This window comes from Ambystoma mexicanum, chromosome 14 (assembly GCF_040938575.1).
Source record: "Ambystoma mexicanum isolate Mex_15411 chromosome 14, UKY_AmexF1_1, whole genome shotgun sequence".
Lineage (NCBI taxonomy): Eukaryota > Metazoa > Chordata > Amphibia > Caudata > Ambystomatidae > Ambystoma > Ambystoma mexicanum.
Window position 1 is genome coordinate 130,551,174 of NC_090940.1, and position 19,206 is coordinate 130,570,379.

At 44.8% G+C, this 19,206-nt stretch overlaps 1 protein-coding gene across 5 annotated transcripts in view; it reads left to right on the forward strand.

Moving 5' to 3' along the window:
- Positions 1 to 19,206, forward strand: part of PALS1 (protein associated with LIN7 1, MAGUK p55 family member) — a 908,688-nt gene that overhangs the window by 554,708 nt on the left and 334,774 nt on the right. For all 5 annotated transcript variants that reach the window (XM_069638717.1, XM_069638715.1, XM_069638719.1 and 2 more), the window contains one exon: positions 4,750 to 4,896. In XM_069638717.1, the coding sequence (XP_069494818.1) occupies positions 4,750 to 4,896 (147 nt within the window). The remainder of the gene's footprint in view (positions 1 to 4,749; positions 4,897 to 19,206) is intronic.

Sequence of the window (19,206 nt, forward strand, 5' to 3'; positions counted from 1 at the left end):
CTGTGTCGGGCATGCAGTGCTCTGCTTCCTATTTGCATGAGGTGAGTGTTCCGGAGGTGAGTTCAATCACTTCTGTTGAGCTATACCGCCTCAGATTGGTTGTGTAGATGCACTGCTGTGTAATCATATTCATGAGCATGTGAATCCATAAAAAGGCCCAATGCTGGAGAAGGAACAAGTTACTTACCTTTAACTCCTGTTCTCTAGCATTGACATCTTAAATGGACTCACAAGCAACCCTCCCGCCTACCCATATATGGCTCTTCCTGGTTCCTGCTGCCACCTTACGTGCATTTGCAAATATGAAGATGGTCAACCGGGGTGGAGGTAAGGAGGACTAATGTCATTGGCTGGGGCAGTATGACCCAAAGTAACAGCATAGGCTATACAAGTGACGAGCAGTTTTAATCGAAACTGCTTTAAGATTACAGATTCCCAGCCTGACAACGGGGGAATGAATATTCATGAGCATGTAAATCCATGAAAGGTACCAATGCTGGAGAACAGGAGTTCTACAGGTAAGTAACATGTTCCAAGGTTGTACCTTTTGCTATTGTGCTGGTAGGACATGCCTAATTTGAGATATCGCCATATAATGTTAGGGCCAGGCCACTAAAATAACCTTTTTGAGACCTTTATTTGGTTAGAGATTTACAAAGCTGGAACCTGGTTTTTTGCTGCAGCTTATGTAAACTGTATATTTGCATGAAAAACAGTCTGGTGTCTGGCGGTTGTGGCACCAACAAATCGTTAATTACACAGACTGTTTCCCAAACTCTGTCTGCTTGCCCCCTCTGCTGTAGGTGCTCCCATCACCCTTGGCTTCTTGCTAGTCAATGTCCTTTTGAGATGAAGATCCTGATATAGCTGGGTGTGGCAGTAATATCAAATGATTGTGTGATTGTGTGCGTGTTTTTTTGAGCAGATGTGGGTATTTGCATTGCAAGATGTTGCTTGATCCCTTTGTAAGTGGCTCCACTATCGGAAGGCAGTCTTTCTGATTGTGTAGATCCAGGTAGACCATTTGACATGTGGGATCTGTTGTGTAACAACTTATTCCTTGAATTGTCACATTGCTACAAGACTCGTATAGGGACATGGGCTTGCTGAAGTGTATGATATGATAGGATGTAAGTCATTTATAACACTCATGTACACAAGTGTTTCTAGGCACGACCAGGCAAGGCAGGAGAGTCGGAGGTAGGACAAAACAAAGATCTTACTAGGCTTTGTGTCATTAGGATCATGCAAGTGCGATAACGCAAAGTGTGGGGGGGGGGAAGGGGAAGTGCAAACAGGGCAGAAAACTGTACAAGCGCAGCCAGGGCAGCACAGCTCTGGGTAAGTGCCAGGGGGCCGGCGACTGTAGGGTTACAGCCCCTAAGTGCAGGAAGGCCTGTAGGCAGCACAGGGGCAACTGGTTGAGGAGGACCCGTTGAGACTCTTGAGGGTAGCCAGTCCACCAGTCAACACAGCAGACAGGCAGATCAGAGAGAGAGAGAGAGAAAAAAAAAAGCAGAGGTGAACATGAAGGTCTTTAGCTGCTTCTGGAACTTTAAGTGGTCTGGCTAAAGTTTGAGAGAGGCAGGGAGGCCATTCCAGAGAGAGGCACCTGCAGATTAGGGATCTACCCCCCCTCTCTCTGCCTGGAGAGCCGTCTGGCCCTCAGATAGTTGGAGGTGGCTGAGCGAAGGGCTCGAGAAGGAAGGTGTTTAAGAAGGGAGAGTGGGATGTAGTGTAGGCCTCGGTCCCAGAAAGCCTTGTGGACGATATAGAGGGTCTTGAACTTGTTCTTTGCAGCCAGTGGAGGGATTTCAGGGCTGGAAAGATATGGTCCCCGAACTTGAGGCCAAGGATAAGTCTTGCAGTCCTGTTGTGGATTAGTTGCAGAGGGCAGAGAGTAGAGGAAGCAGATTAAGAAAGCCTAGAGAGAACCAGGGCTTTGGAGACAGTGATATTCTGGGGGAAACTGAGTAAAGGAGGGATACCTCTGAGGAGGTGCAGCTGGTAGTGGGCCTTCTTGGCAAGGTCTATGGATAATTGTTTCAATATGCTATGTTGTATAGAGCTATATTGTTATCAATTCCCTTCAAAGCACAGATCCTTTCTGCATTGTTCTAAACCTCGACATAAGGCACTCGCTTCACAGCTAGGTCTCTGCTCCATCATTCAGAAACCTACACCTACAATATAGTCAGAATGCATTTTACAGATGGCACTAAATTAGATTTGTGGGTGAACTGATGGAATGTGCCGGTTTTCTACTCCCCTACGGAAAACCGCTTCTTGCACCCGAAGGCTGGCTTATCAAGATCACTTTCCCTAGATTCAATGTGTGGTGACTATTACTATGGTTGTTTTGTGGTTGGGTGTGACAAGGGTGAGAATGTTCTTCAAACTAAGGAGCCGTAGATGATTACAGTCTCGCCCCAAGATGACTTGGAGCCAGACTGAGAGTGCAGAATGGTGTGGTACTCTTATTGCTGGTGCCAATTTGTGACCTGTGCTGGTGGGAAGACAAAAGGGAGGTTTTGGATAGAATGATCACCTCTTAGAACATCTCTTAGGCGCTCTCGTCCCTGCATATGAGCACATTATTCTGAAATGTGACATTGTTTTAAGTGATCACTATTTAATGTTCATAATTTGAGTTGCAGCTTTCTCTTGTTGTACATGTGACTGGAATGCTATATCGTTTAGTCATATTGACCACTGTGTGCATATAAGCATTGAATAGGTTCAGGGGTGGACGGTTGGTATTGAACCACTGATCGCTTGGCGCTTTATATGAAAAAGTCATAACGTTTGATCTCATCCAACCCTGTCAGGTTCTTCCTGTCCAGAAATGAGAGGCCTTTAAAGGACTATTGTCAGCAATGCCTGTGTGTGAGCAGGCATGGTCGACTGTTTCATAGGCTGCTGGAGTGTGAAGTAGAATTAATGCTGCTTTGCCCTTAAGCAAGTTTAGAAAATATCCAGTGTTGACTATTGCAGTTGTCTATTGTTAGGTTGGTAAAAGTGGAGGCTTTGTGCTGGGGGTTTTCAGTCTTGTTCAGTTTGGGGGTCTACTGCTGTTTCCATGCATTTCCCCACAAAGGATGTGTTGGAGATGGGACAGAAATAACAAAGTATTTTGATGTCAACATTAGACTTAATAACATTGAGATAACCTATGCTTCTTTAGAAACCTCTCTGAGCAATGTGTTTATAATTTAGAGTGTAATCTAATGACACATACATTCTTTCATTAAGTGAAAGGGGTTTGGAAAAGGGGATGAGTGACATTCAAGAACATCTGGCCAAAGAGATGCTGCTTACTCCAAAGAATGTCCTACTGGCCCTATAACTGAAGCAGACACAACTGATGACAAAGTTCCTCATTCTAACAGCATTCCTGGCTGCTGAAAGATCTATAGTCCTTTGAAGAATGCAGAAATGGCCCACTGTACACTGAAAGGGTGAGGGCGCCAGCCACTATGCTGTGTTTGCTAGGTCTGTTATCATCCCTAACAGTGTCCTGTGGGAACCATAAAGGTTATACTTCATGTAGAAAGATCTGCTATCGTTCCCTGTGGATGATGAAGAAGACACTGCTGACCGACTAGAGCCCCCTTTTAGAAGAATGATGTCCATTTTATGTCCGTTGGCTAGCCTATTTCTGTGACTAGGAGGGATTTGAAAGGATGAAGGAGAAATTGGACAGCTTTCTGTGGAGAGGGAGAAATGGGGGGGGGGTTTGGTGGGGGATACTTTTATTCTCTTGGTGTTAATCTGGTGTTTGTTTACTTTTAAAAACAAAAGGATGTATACAAACTAAAGAGGAAGGAGTAGATGTAATGGGTTCTGGATGCTTTCACTGGGAGGACTTTCCATAGCTGGGAACAGTCTTGCATTTAGTGTTTAAGTTCAGCACCAAGTCTGGGAAGTGGAGTTGAGGAATAATTATTATCTTGTTTTTCATTTTTAATTATGGGAAGCCTGATGGAGCTTTGACTTGATCTTGGGAACATATGATTTCCTAGAATTCCGGTCTAGACTGCTTTCACAGTTTGAGTTATTTGCGTACTTTGCACTTTTTAAGAAAGCTCTTACTCTTGTAAGTCACCATCTTCCACTTGATTAAACAGATCTCCTGGGACCTCCCCTCCCCAACAATGTAACGAAGGAGGGAATTAAATCAAATCTAACATGCCCGAGGAAAATCTAAAACATGAGTTTTTTTTGTTCTTCTTTTCTTGTGACTGTAATACCTATCAGTCACATTTATTCACCTAATAGTGCTAATAAAATCCCTTACTTGAATTTAAATTTGGAATTTATATTCCATATGCAGATAGACCTGTGCTAGGCTAAGCGAGTTAGTGAAAGCCTGTGCTGTTTTTCATTGACAGGGCATTGATGTTTCATGTTGTCTTAATTATGACTGTTTATTATATTAAAAAACACTGTTGGATCGTAGATATCGATTATTAGAGCTGCCCAGTCACCCAGTGGCATGTGCAACACTTTCAGCCACTCCAGGCTTTTCAGCTATCAGCACTCTCATCTGCATGCAAAATGCTCATGGCTAAAAAGACAAGTCTTGCATATATCTGGCGGCAATCAACAGCCATCAGTCAGTTGACTGTAGCACAAATGTGCTAATGACTTAAACAGTTCAGAAGCTTCTCCGTTGAGTATGCCGTTTAAGTGTAATTGAATGTTTATCCTGATTGAGCTCTTAATCCAGAAATGTCTTTTTGCCACCAGGCTCTCTTAATGGCCCATGACAAAGTTGCAGAACAGGAAATGAGGGCGGAGCCAGTAACGGAAGACCGGTTTTGTGAGAATGTTGGCCAGTATGGTGGAGAAACTGTTAAAATAGTTCGCATTGAGAAGGCTCGTGACATTCCTCTGGTAAGTCAGCAGTGTATGAGTGTAGCAATAATGCATTGTCTGCGAAGACTTGCTGGGGGCAACACCTGTTCATTGATCCTCCTACTGGGAGACCACCGGTGCTGAGCCAAATGACGTGAACAGTGGTGTCCACCAAGAACTACATGAACAGTGGTGTCCACCAAGGGCTCTGGCTGATGAGTAGGACACAAGATGAAGGTGAATCAGAGCAAAAAATGAACGGATAGAAAACACTGTTCAGAGGCGAAGATTGATTGGCTCCCTGTAAAGGTTACCCTTTTAATGCACTCGCAACTCTGCTCTCAATCGTAGGTTAACATTAAAGGACTTTTTTCTTTTATTATCCATAACAACTTTTCTATCTCAGAAAACTGAAGGCAATTAAAATGACGAGAACTATTTCCAAACATGTTCTCAAAAGTCGGAAAACCAGGGGTGGCAAGATTTCTGCAGGCACAATTTCAAATTGTTTGCACAGTATATACATGGAAACCAAAATGTGCACTTGGTTCCATTTTTAAGAGACGTTTTTAACTGTTTCTGAAGGACCTTTTAAAGTGATCACCAAAATCAGCTGCTTTTGAAATGCAGTCACACGACAACAAATTGGAATGGCTATGGGACCGCTTTTAGGCCATGCTTGCTTCAAGGCTGTACACCATATTAAACAAACCAAACCTGTATTGTGGTTAAGATATGAAGCAGATGCCCTCTCAACATGCCTTCCTCGAACAGGTGTTCTCATTACAGAGTGAGCTTCGATTCTAGTCATTTATTTTAGATGGACAGGGTTTCTATTAAATTAAATTTCACTGTTCACTACTGTTAATCAAGAAAGGTTAATGGCGCCCTCACTTTTTCATACTGCAGAAAATTGATTTTTTTTTATTTTTAGGTATCAGCACAGTAATAACATTACAGGATAACTTTCATTTTAGTCCCGAGGCTCCTTGTATTCCCTGCCATTTTGGGTTATAAAGCAGAACGCTGCGACCTCGGATCTTGTGGACTATGACACGCATGATGACTGTTAGTTTACTAATATTGTGTTCATTGGGAGTAAAGTAGGAATATAATTGGATTGTCCAACTAAGTATACAGGAATTGTGTAAACTGAAAATGTACTGGGCTTGTCAAACTGGGAGTATTTGAGGTTTATCAAACCTCCTATTTCATAATCCGGTTCATAGTGAGTTTCTGAAACTGGCAATATACTCGGATCTTTCAAGGTGGGACGACAGTGGGTGTAGCAAACTTGGAGCATACTAGCATTATAAAAACTGGCAATGTAAAATTGACAGTATATTGGGATTTCCAGCCTAGGATTATACCAGGATTCAGCACAGAGTGTTTATACTGCAGCTATATAAATTGCAAATGTACTGGCTAAAAATGTGTTAACTGGGATATTGCAGACTGGGAATATATGGCTGTTGCCCAACTGTGAGTATTCTGTGTTTGTCAATGAAGGAGTGCACTGGGAATATACTAAGATGTTACTCTGTAAATTGTAATTGTACTGCAGTTGTCTAACAGGAAATATCCTCAAGGTAAAACTAGGAGCACTCTGTGATGGCCAAAGCAGGGAGTATTGTAGAGTTTTGACATCTGGATGTATATTTGGGTGCTAAATCTATGAATACCACAGTATTGTAAAAACTGTCAGCATACCTTTCGGTACACTTGGTTGGTCAAACTGTTCGTGCAATAAGATTGGGAGTACACTGATATTGTGCATACTGGATTTATATCAGAATTGTGCACACTTGGGCCATAGTAGAACTGCCACAATAAACTGATATTTTACTAGAATGTAGCACACTAGTGGGAGGCATGCACTTGCCTTGTGTCACAAAAAACTGATACACACATGCAATTCATCATCAAAGTTTATTCCGATTAAAAATCCATAAAGCACAAATAAGTACACCAATACATCAAAAGAATAATCAACGAACAATATAAAATCGAAATATGCGCCAGAAGTTTAAAACATAGAAAAAACATTAAATATAAAAACAGTGGATTAAAAATTGCCCTCCAACATTTTTTTCCTCTGATGCCAAGATTTTCTAAAAAATTCCAAGCAACCCCATGCAACTGGTATTGTTTCTGCACGTAGAAGATAAATCAATGCAGGTAGGGCTTGCATGAAATGTGTAGCTTTAAGCAATGGGACAATGGTGTTCTTTCTAACATCATGATAAAGGGGACAGAATAATACAAAGTGCAACAGGTCTTCTTTTGCAGCACTGTACCCCGGGCAAACTGTGGACTGGTCATGAAGTCCCCAGTTCTTGGTGTCTGCTCTAAGCCATAAAAGGTTAAATCAGGCCCTAGACAGAGCCCAGCGATCTGTCGCTTTGTTACTGTGCAAAAGCTATGATTGGATTCCAGCTTGGTCTGAAATTAACCAGTGTTTCCTATTAGATTCGATCCTGAGCCCAGATGTTTCCCCGTTGGCTAGAACTATAGAACCAAACATCTGCTTATATTTTTTTTGCTGCAACCAGTGTTGAGAGAGCAGAGGGACACTGCAAACTAAAGTGTTCAATTGTAACAAGCACTGAGAAATAAAGTGGTGCCAAGGAATATTGCGCCAGAATGTGCTCTGCATCAGAGCCTTGCTCATTGTGTGCGTCAATTTAGCTCTTGGATTAGACCAAAGTGTCAGCCAATGTGAAAGCAGGGCCATGTACCACTCATCACCTGCGTGCGGTCTTCCTAGTTCAACATGTACAGCAAAATTTGGCCCTGAGATAGGGAGACCCAAACGTTTTTTGAAAAAAATATTCTTGTTGGGGAGAATGTTCATTTTAGTGTTTAATTCCTCCCACCTTAGAGACTCCCGGCTCTTTTTTTGAACTTTGGGACTTTGTACTTTTAATCCTATGGGTTTCCTGTGTTTGGTTTTGGAGTCTGACAAACTCCATAGGCATCATCTTTTAACATTTTGACGCACAGCACCGTCAGTGTCGTGGCACAGGAAAGTCCTTTGGATTTCCCAAATGTTTAAATACCGTCACTTGGATAAACTACTGTTTCCAAGAGCAGTAAAGTGAAATTGACTTTACTTACCTTTTGTAACTTTGTAGACCCAGCACACACTATCTTCCATAGAGTGCAGCAGGAGTTACTTAGTATCCCCTTTGTCTGCTTTCTCATGTAACATTTTTATGTTACCCTTTCTACAATGAATGGCTGGTGGCTGTGGTTTACTTTTTCCTACCATTGTGCAGACCCTTCTAGATTTTGCGGCATGAAATGGCAAATTTTGCGGCATGAAATGGCAAATTTTGCGGCACAAAGCTTTATTTATGGAAGAATTTTTGCAGCACAATTTTTATTGACTGGAGGGTGCAAGATTGGTACATTGCAGGAAAGAGGCCGTGTGCAAGGCTACAAGAGAGCCACAATGTCAATATATGTATCTTTTGTATCAAATGGGAAGAGTACTAGATGTCTCTGGCTTGGCAGAACAGTGTTTGTTTTGGCTAAATTTTTTGGTTTAATGTGTATGCCTAGTTAATATTATTAACGTTATTAATCATTATCAGGTGTAATACTGAAAATGTTCCCCGTCTACCCCAATTCAGCAAACATCCACAGCCTCTTTCTAAATCTGCCTTCTTCTACTCTCAGCCATCTGCAATTTATCCTGAACAGGACTGCAAGACTTGTCCTTGGCCTCAAGCCCAGGGATCGTATCTCTCCAGGACTGAAATCTCTGCACTGGCTCCCAGTTGCTGCGAGGATTAAGTTCAAAACCCTCTGCATCATCCACAAGGCCTTCTGGGGCCTAAATACCTTCAACGCTCTCTTCCTAAATACCTTCCTTCTCGAGCTCTTCGCTCCTCTGCCTCCAACTCCCTGAGGGTCATTCTCTTCTCCAAGCAACTAGTTGGTGGTAGATCTCTTTGTTCGGCTGGGGCCTCCCTCTGGAACAGCCTCTCTGCCTCCCTGAAACTTGAGGAGATTCATCTTCGGTTCTGGAAGCACCTCAAAACCTTTCTCTTTGCGTCTGCTTTTTCTCCTCTTCTCCCTTGCTGATTTCCTGGCTGACACTGGAGCTGCACTGGTTACCTGGCCACCCTCTGATCTCGGGCCCAGGTCCACTCCCTTCCTGGCAACCCCCGCACTTGGTGACTGCTTTCTGTATCCCTACGGTCCCACTTCTAGCACTTGACACCAGACGTCTGCACTTACCCTTCCACTTGCCACCTGCTGGCCGTACTTTTACTTATTGTTATTATTGTCTTATCCCATGTACTACACTGTCCTCTCCCCTTTGCCCCCCTCCCGCATTTCTCCTCCGTCCCCTGCCCATGCGCGTTCTGAATGACACTTGGCATAGTAGGATCGTTGTCTGTCTTCCCTCTGTTCCCCCTCCCTTGCCTCTTCGCGGCCTTGAAACACTTGTGTATAAGCGCGTTATAAATGCCATGCCATATATCATATCATATCATATCTCACACCTCTCTCACCCAACACACCTCACACGTCTCACCAATTCCCCATCACAACGCTCAGTGATACACATACTCACATGCTCTGTCACACTGCCAAGTCACGGTTTGCGCTCTCTAGTCCCTACCAAACTCCAAATCATACTCCCAACTCATACTGTACACTCCCCAATTCCTCCCGCAGTATACAGTCCTTCATTCTTGCATGCTACTTATGCATCTTTCATCATTTCTCCCATTCTATCACACTCTTCCCTCATCCTTTCTCCCAATCTGCAGCTTACTGCCCCTTTGCAGCCAACCGCTCTCTGCTTTTGTCCCACTAGTACCCCTCAGCCGACGACCTTCCACTTTCTATATCTCCGCTCGCTCTCTGATTTCTGGCCCACCGCCCCACTGCATCTGGTCTGCTTTCTTGCCCACCGCCTCCACCTCTGACCCAATGCTCTCCCTTTGCTTTCTTGCCCACCATGCCACAGTTCACCCATCACTCACCCTCTCATTCCTTTCTCTCACATATTGTGACCATTTTTCAATTTTTGAAGAAAACTGTAGATTTTGGCCTACAAAAATGGGGCATCTAAAAATAGAGCAGAGTATGTGCTGTTTTTAGATAACCCATTTTTGGAAATAAGCAGGCCACCTTAATCTCAAAGGTGACCTGCGCATTTCCACAGGGCTGAGCTGTAGCGCCACTGTAAAATGCAACTCAAAAAATGTCTATCCCATTTGGGGAACAGAAATGCAAGTGAGACAGCAGCTGTCGCACTTAAAAATGTTTTGCATGAGTCAGTAGGGTCAGTAAAGACCCTATAAAGCAGTGGCACCCCTCGTGCACGTATTTAAAGTGGGCACATAGGGTGGCCTACAATTTCTGCACATTTAAAAGCACATCTTGCTCGTCAATTTGGGATGCGCTTTTAAATGCGCAGAAATGCCCCCTGATTTGCGCAAAGGGGATGAAAAAGGACATTTTTGCTCAATTGATGAAATGTGCTTCTGCATTTCATTTCTTGAGTCCAAAAAAAGGCGAAACTGGCCCCATGAGTATTTATTTTTTGGGCAAAAACAGCGCTTTTTGTCAGTGGTTTTGCAAAAACTGCCATTTCTGCACTTTTTTGCAAAACAGCCATTTTTTGCAGCATTTTGTGGGATCGCAAAATGGCTATAAGTTGGAGGGTCTGATTGTGTGTTTTTACCGCAGACTGAATCCTCAGCGCCAGTATTGCACCCATGGGTGCCCATTTTGTCAAAATGGCCCAGTCATCTTTTTTCGCCTTTTCTTGTTGTAAAGGTCCTTCTTAAGATTTACTCTGCGCGCCAAACCAGGTTTGGTGCCTTTCTTCATTTTGTCTTTGGCGGGATTCACTGATGAAGCCGGCCTCTGGTTCCACCGTGTCTGGCAGGGCAGGAAGCGAGGCAGGTGCCTGAAACTCCCTGTGCTTAGTCTCCTTGGTTACAGGAATGCACCCAAAGGTGATTGGCTGGCTGGCTGTCTGTCCTTGGAGGACAGCCACCCTGCTGTGCGAGTGACAGCTAGGCTGTGAATGAATGGTAGAGACTTACATAAAAGGCGTGCTTTTGCAAGGAAGGCAGAGTCGACCACTGGACAAAGTAATCCGAAGAAGAACTTGGAAGATAAGTTTGCTGCAACTCCTGGACTGTTGGTTTGCCCGGTGAAGCCCTACTGCAGTGCCGAAGCTCTGAATTTGCCTCGACTAGAGAAGCCCTGCAAAGGACAACTTCTCCCCTTGGGTTTGTAGGACCAATCAACCCCAAGACGAACTCGACTGGAAATCCTCTCTCTGCTGGCTGTTCTTCCATTGCTGCTGCAGGAACCGAGTGCCAGGGGACAGGAACACCAGAATCGAGTGCATTGTTTTTGAGCCGGACCCGAGCTCCACGAAGATCCTCCGAACTCCCTCGAAGCAGGGCTGACCAAGCCTGAGCCACCTCAACAGAGTGCTGGACCCCAGAAGCAAGGAAAGCCCACAAGGTGTCCAAGAACCGCGGTGGTGCTATTCTCGAAGTTGAAACTGCGAAGTACCGCTGATCTGAACTTTGCCCATTGCTGCCGCCGACCTTCGAATCGTATTACAGGAGTCCAGAGACGTCCTCCCTCTTGTCCCCACGACTGAGGCCCAGGAACAACAGGATCTGCCATACTACCACAGGAACCGAAGCCAGCTGGAACCATTTCTTCAGACCTAAGGTACTGTGAACTAAGGGGTACTTACCTGTTGTCTGTGTAGCTTGCCTGCATTTTGCAGAGTTGCTTACAGCTTTGCCCTTCACACGTTCTCAGTTTATGGCCCAACAGTGATTTCTTTTTCAACAAACTCTCTAACATTGTGCAAGACTTTTACTCACGTTTAAGAAGTGCCTCAGCTACCCTAGACTTTGCTCAAGTGATATTGGTTGTCCTGGCTCCCTGAACACTTTTCTAACCGACTTTGTGGTTAACTATCTCTCCAAAAAGTCATACATACCTTACTTGTATAGCTGGGAAAGGGTTAATCTACATTGCATTGGGGGGTTCAAAAGTGCTTACCTGTTTGAGAAACTTGTTAAACATTGTTATGATATGGCATTTGTAACACGCCTATACACAAGTGTTTCAAGGCGCGATGAGGCAAGGGAGGGGGAACAGAGGGAAAACAGCGATCCTACTAGGCCAGATGTCATTCAGATCGCGCAAGTGCAGGGGGAGGGGGGAAAGTGCGGCAGGGGGTATGGGGAGGGGTGAGTGCGGTACATGGGATAATAGAATAAATAACGGTAGGTAAAGTACAGCCAACATGTGGCAAGTGCAGGGGTAAGTGCAGACATAGGGTGTCAAGTGCTGGTAGGGGACTGTAGGGGTACAGAAACAGTCCCCAAGTGCGAGGGTTGCCAGGATGGCAGTGCAGGTAAGCAACTGGCAGAGGGGGGAGGCCTGGGCCTGAGCTCAGAGGGTGGCCAGGTAACCAGTGCAGTATCGGTATCAGCCAGGAAGTCGGCATGGGAGAGGAGGAGAGGAAGCAGGAGCAAAGAGAAAGGTTTTGAGGTGCTTCCGGAACTGGAGATGATTCTCCTCAAGTTTCAGGAAGGCAGGGAAGCTGTTCCAGAGGGAGGCCCCAGCCGAAGAAAGAGATCTACCACCAACTAGTTGCTTGGAGAAGCGACTGACCCTGTGGGTGTTGGAGGCGGTTGAGCGAAGAGCTCGAGAAGGAAGATATTTAGGAAGAGAGAGTTGAAGGTATAGAGGCCCCAGGCCCCATATAAGGCCTTATGGACAATGCAGAGGGTTTTTAATTTGGTCCTCGCAGCCACTGGGAGCCAGTGCAGAGATTTCAGTCCTGGAGAGATACGATCTCTTGGCTTGAGTCCAAGGACAAGTCTTGCAGTCCTGTTCTGGATGAGTTGCGGAGGGTAGAAGCAGGCAGATTTAGAAGGAGGCTGTTGCGATAGTCAAACCTAGAGAGAACCAGAGCTCTGGAGACAGTGAGCTTCTGGGGGAAAGGGAGGAAAGGAAGAATACCTTTTGAGAAGGTGCAGCTGGTAGTGTGACTTCTTAGAGATGTCAGAGATGTGGGGAGAGAAGGAGAGTGAGGAGTCGAATATGGCCCAGAGGTTTTTTGCCTCACAGGTGGGAGCAGGAACAGGAGGAGGGCCAAGAGAGGCCGGCCAGAGAGTGACCGGAAAGGAGGGCGCGGGTGTGCCGATAAGAAGAATTGCGGTCTTACTGGCATTAAGGCAGAGATCATTGGCAGCACACCACTCCTGGATGGCGGACAGACAGACAGACAGTCAGAGATGAGGGAGGGAGGGGAGAGGCGGCTGAGGGCAGCCTGAAAATGAGCTGAGTCATCCGCATAGCACTGGAAGTTGGGGCAGAGCGCTGCAATGCGGTGGGCAAGAAGTGCCAGGTAAAGGTTGAACAGGCAGGGAGAGAGGTTAGACCCCTGGGGAACACCACAGGTAGTGGTAGAGATGGAGGAGAGGAAGGACCCAAGTTGAACGTATGAGGGTTGATCAGAGAGGAAAGAAGTCAGCCACGCCAGGGCCTGACCGGTAATCCCCAGGTTAACGTGGAGACTGTTGAGCAGGATGGTATGGCTAACCGTGTCAAAGGCACCTTTTCCTTTTTGCCACAACTTCAGTATTACCATTTAAGTGTGAAAAGTGATACATAAATGTCCGCAGTGTCCTAGCTATTGAAGTCACCTCAGGGTGTAGGAAATCTGTGTGCCATCCCAAAACGGTATCTACTTACTTTATTGAACTGAAGGAGTGTATTTTGAAGTGTATTTTTAATAATAGCTCCCTTCTAAAGAAGGCTTATTTTAAAACTGACTGTTAAATTAATAAATAATTATTTAATCTAGAAACCTGGAGTAAAAGTGTTATTTGGATACTAGTTACTGTGAAACTCTGTGGCAACCCTACAGCTCACATTGACCCCTCTTGAGATACGCCTGGCTGCTCAGACACTCTACCAACTTGTGTAGTACAGACTTATACCAAAGGTTGGGTTACCTATTGCCAAGAGGACAAGGCGGGTGTAGTATGCCACAGGGTTACTAGATACAATCTTGCCTTACAATTCCTTCAATAGCAGTAATGTTTTCAGTGCCCCACAGGGCAGCGTCGTAATTCGTTGCTGCCCTGGTCTGTGCTCTATACACTTCCAAAATAAGCTTAATCGGCTGACCCTGGCACAAATTGATAAAGCCAGACAATCCCCCCAGGGCCTGTCTCATTCTGAGACACTGTTTCTCTATTTGCAAGGCGCCTGCCAATTTTCACTAAAGGTGATACCCAGATAATCACATTTTTCACTACATGGGATGGTTTCACCGTTGCTCAGCATTCTTCTCATTTTTGTATTCCTTCCACCCCTTTTAGAACATACCATCACTGCAGACTTTTTTGTATTTATAGATCATTTTAAGTCCGACACAAAGGCAGTGTAGGTGTCTATTAAAAGTTGCAAGGCAATTGGGGTCAGTGCGATCAGGACCTTATTGTCGCATTGGCCAGTACAGGGAGGGGCATTTCACCCAATTTAGGGGGTGGTGGGGAGGCAAATCAGCCATCGTCTTAACTAGTGCCTTATACAAACTCTTAATATAAAGAGCAAATCGCACCCTTGGCGTACTCCGTAAGCCAACTCAAAGAAACCTGTACATTGTCCCTGTTCCCCAAACCTCACACAGGCTCTGGTATCCTCATTAATGATCTGTAACACCTTTACAAAATTCAGCCGGACACCCCATGGACCCGAGCACTTGCCATAATCTCACTCTATCGGACGCTGTGCTCAGGTCCATGAATCCCAAACAGATTGGTTCATCCCTTATGTAGATAGAAGATGCTCCAACCAAATACAGGTTGAGAGTCTCATCTCGCGTCCCCAGACCTAGCCGGAAACCATATTGGATATCCATTGATCCAAGTGCTGCAATACCCGCCCAAAAATCTTAAAGGATGTGTCCAATAATGAAATAGGCCTATATGAAAGGGGGCTTCCTGGATCTCCCTTTTTAAAAATAGGGTAGATTATAGCATTTTTCCAGGACTGTGGGTATTCCCCCCCCCCCCCAAATTTTAAATAGGAATTAAAACATCTAGTCAATAGTGGAGGCCACAGTTCTATTTCCTCTTTAAATAGGTCAGCAGGGATTGCATCTGGGCCAGGTGCATGATTATGGACTTGTCGGCTAACTGCAATTTGCACCTCTTTCACAGTCGGGCATAGGGTAGAGGACTGCTTCCCGTCCTCGCATCTTGCTTCTTGACCTTTAAACAATAGCTTAAAGTGATCTGACCAAGTCCTTGCACTCACATGATTCTCTCTATGGGTCTTACCCCTCTTAAACGCTGGGCCACATGTGACAACTTCTCACATTTGTTTTGAATCCTTATTCAAGACTGCCAAAAGAAGTTCTTCCCATGCAAACATTTCTAGGGAATTCTTTCTTAACGCCAGAACACTTTTATATCGAGCTCTTGCGCCGATTACCTCCTCTCTGGTGCTAGCCTTTTTTCCTCAAGATACCCTTCAGATTGTTCTGTGCTATCCTACACGAATCAAACCAACTGTGCACAATACTTTTTCTGTTTTTGAAATCATGTTGGGATAATTCTGTTAAGGAATCCCATATCATTTGTTATGCATGAATAACTCCCCCCTGGTTGTACATCATCAGACAAAATACATGCAATGTGGTCCAAGTTTGGCTGGATCGCATTATACTGGGTTGAGGCTGGATCACACTTAGCCCATTTTATCCTACATTTACCCAATGGGTTAATGTCACAGAGATCCAAATGCGGTTGCATAATAACCGGGGTCCCAGGAGAGCCCAAAGTCAAGGCCAACCTCAGGGGGAAGTGGCGGGCACTATTGATCTCATCAATAACTTTGAAATCCACAATTAATGGCCAATGTTTGGCATGAATGCAAACATAGTCCATTATAGATTTACCGTGGGAGCCAACAAATGTGGTCTTACCCAGAACATCCAAGCGTACACGTCCATCCAATGAACAGTATCCCCAGTCTAACATTCAAGTAGTCTACTGTAGACGCCCTAGAGCACATTCTCTCATCGAACAGTGAAGGGCTAGGGATTCCGTGTGCAAACTCTTCACCAGGGTCTACCATATCACTTGTGATCCCCGTTCCTAACTTGATGTTAAAATCCCCTACCAGAACCATAATTGTTTGTTCTCAGCTTGGACAGATATTCTGATTCAAAAAATTCCTTCAATGCCCCCAAACAGTCCTTATCAGAAATATGTGAGCTGTTATAAAAATGATCCAAAATCAAATCCTGAACAGATTCAGATGAGGCTGCCACACATTGCAGGGTAGGGTTCTTCAGCTCCCACTGTTATATAATAATTTAGGGAGGATTTAATCAAAGTTGCCATTCCCCTGGCAGCGGCCTCTTGTCCCATTCCTCGCAGTTTTGCAGATTGAGACATAACCATCCAAGCAATGTCTCAAACAGGAGTCCAGGCCCAGCTTCCTGCAAGAGGATGTCGTCACAGGACATCAGATAGGTCACCACCTCCCTCCTTAATAGCTAGACACCCCGCACCAGCAATGTTCCTGCAAAGGAGTGTCATGGTGGCCCTTACAGGGTCAACCCCACAGCCATACTCAAACAATTATTTTCCCTTGGTACTTCCACAGTACCATCTATCCCCGAAGTTGCATCCCCAATAGGAATCGGTCAATCCAGCTCCTCAATACCAACTAGGCTATCAAAATGATTTACGGTCACAATTGGCCCCCTCCCTGTCCAGTCTCCTCCCTGACCCATCCCCCATGCACCCCTCCCCTGTCTTTGGAGTCTCCCACTTCTGCTTCCGAATGGATGAAGCAGAGTGGGATGGGTAAAAAGTAGCTAGCAGGAGGAAAGAGCTTATATCCAGGCCGGGCACCTTGGTCCGCCTAGCTGGATTAAGTGCAGAAACTAGGTAGTCCAGCATAGTCGGGGCTATCAATGAGACTATCACACAATCCCCCTCGTCCGCTTAGTGGTCTTTCCAACCCAAGCCACCCTCCTTGCCACCAAAATACCCCTCAGATTAATCTTCATCCCAGTAAACGGGTGTTAACCCATTGTGAAGATGTATTTATCAGGGAGATGGTTGTTTCCGCACCTTTTTCTAGAGGGGCAAGCCTGTTATTACTCCTACCAGGGTTGCTGCTTCAGGCTGTAGGTCAAGAACTACTTGCTTCACACCCGACATGCCGGAATTCCAGGATAATTGCGGAGTGGGAATAAGTAATAACATTAGTCTTTTCATAACTGTCTCCATTGCCCCTGGTGTGCCTTTCCTGTGCTGATGGATGTGCACAGGCACTACTGAAAGTTCAGATTGTTGGGTACCAGAATTCTCTTTCTGTGGCAGAATATTAGTTTCCATCGTTACATTCATAACTTACTGACAAAGGTGAGTGTGTTTCTCAAGTTTTCAATCCTCCTGAGCTCCTCGACATCACTTTTTTCCCCCCTAATTAAATCGTCCATGATCGAGGGATACATTCAAAGATTCTTTAAGTGAAATAATACCAGAGAGAACAGGGACTAGCTTTTTTTGTCCAGGATTTCATCTAATATTTTAAAATCACTGCAAGCTGAGAATAATGAGCTGTCAATAGTTTGATTGGAGGTGGGATGCTCCTATATCCTCCATGCCCTGTGCCACCAAGTTCTATTCAATATAGTCTGACTCCTGCCCCAAGATACCCGCAGGTGGGAGCACTCTCAACATCTCTTGTTCACTAGAATTAGGGCATTGAGATAAACTGGGAAGATTTGGAGAGGACAACATTAACTGTATGCCCTCTCGATCACGAATGGGAAATTGCAACTTCAATAGCCCTTTTCGTGTTTTGAATGTGCTCCTCTATTTACCCGGTCATTTGTTTCAAATACTCATTTAAAATTGGCTGATGGGAAATCTGGCCTGTGCCTACCCCTCCAGCAGATTTGCTTTTTTTTGTTTCATTTACAACCAATGGTAGGGCTCTCGCTTTCCGCTTGGACATGATGTGACAAAAAGTGATCAAATTGCCTAATAAGTATAGGGAACGTATAGAGAACCAAACGTGCAATTGAAAAAAAGTACCAGACTCTGCAAAAATGCCCTAAAATTGAGCGCTCTTAAAAATACCACGAGATAAAACATAAATCACAGAAATTGAGAAAATCTATGGAAAGCAGAGTACAAAATGCAAGTGCAAAAAGTGAGAGAATGCCCAAAGAGGCACATTCTTAAAGATGCCTCAATAAATACATCATAAACTACACCATTCCGTAAATGTTAAGTACACATTGAATCACGTTATAAAATTAAAAACACATAGAACTAAAATTGAAAATTAAATAATTAATTAAATAGAAGCAATTATTTGATGAGATGAAAATTTGCTGCCAATAAAAGTAACAAAATTAATCGAGCAGATAATTTATTAAAAACAAGAATAGATATATAGGCAAAAAGAGGTAGTGGAGTAGGGGGGCACGGTCGAAGTCTTGCCGCAGATACCACAAGGCAGAAAACCCTGAAAGGTGTAATAAGCCCCTTAACAGCAAGTTCCAATGGGCTTATACTCCGCCAATAATCTGCAGATAACAAGCCAAAGCTCCTTAAACTCCCAATACAAGTAACAGTTCCAATTACAAAGGGCATTTTTCCGTTATCCGGTCACCTGCCTGCAGAGGGGAGAGAATGCTTGGTGCCCCCAGGCAATGTAATCCAGTGCCAGTGCGCCTCAGGCAATCTAATCAATGGAATCCAAACAAGTCATAGGAAACACCCAGCCAAAGCCGACCGGTGCAGTTGCAGTTGTATGGCAGGTCAAAGAAACCTTTCCGCAGTCTCTGTCCATGCAATATGCCTGTATGCAATATGCCTTCAAAAAGTTACACAATGGTGAGATTGCCAGGGGGGCACACGCCAAAACTGACCGTTAAATACAGTTGGTGCGGTTGCAATTGTATGGCAGATCAAAGGAAACCTTCCCGCAGACTCTGCCCATATGAACGGGGGTTACACAATGAGCACAATCTTTATCAGTACTTTGTAGCACCAGAAATGGGGAAAGATGGAGAAAATAAATTCATGACGATTGTAATGTCTCCAATGTTTTGCCACCCGGAGCCTGGAGCCAGAGAAGCAAAGTCTTTCACAAAGCCAGCTCCTCCCCCGCATTGCGGGGGGAGATAAGTTATGTAGATCAGGTCCAGGTGGGTAGGAGGAGCCCACAATCCAACGTGGAGGACCGCTGCAAAAAAATAGTTTTCCCCCCACAGCACCACACTGCAGACTACTTTCACTTGTC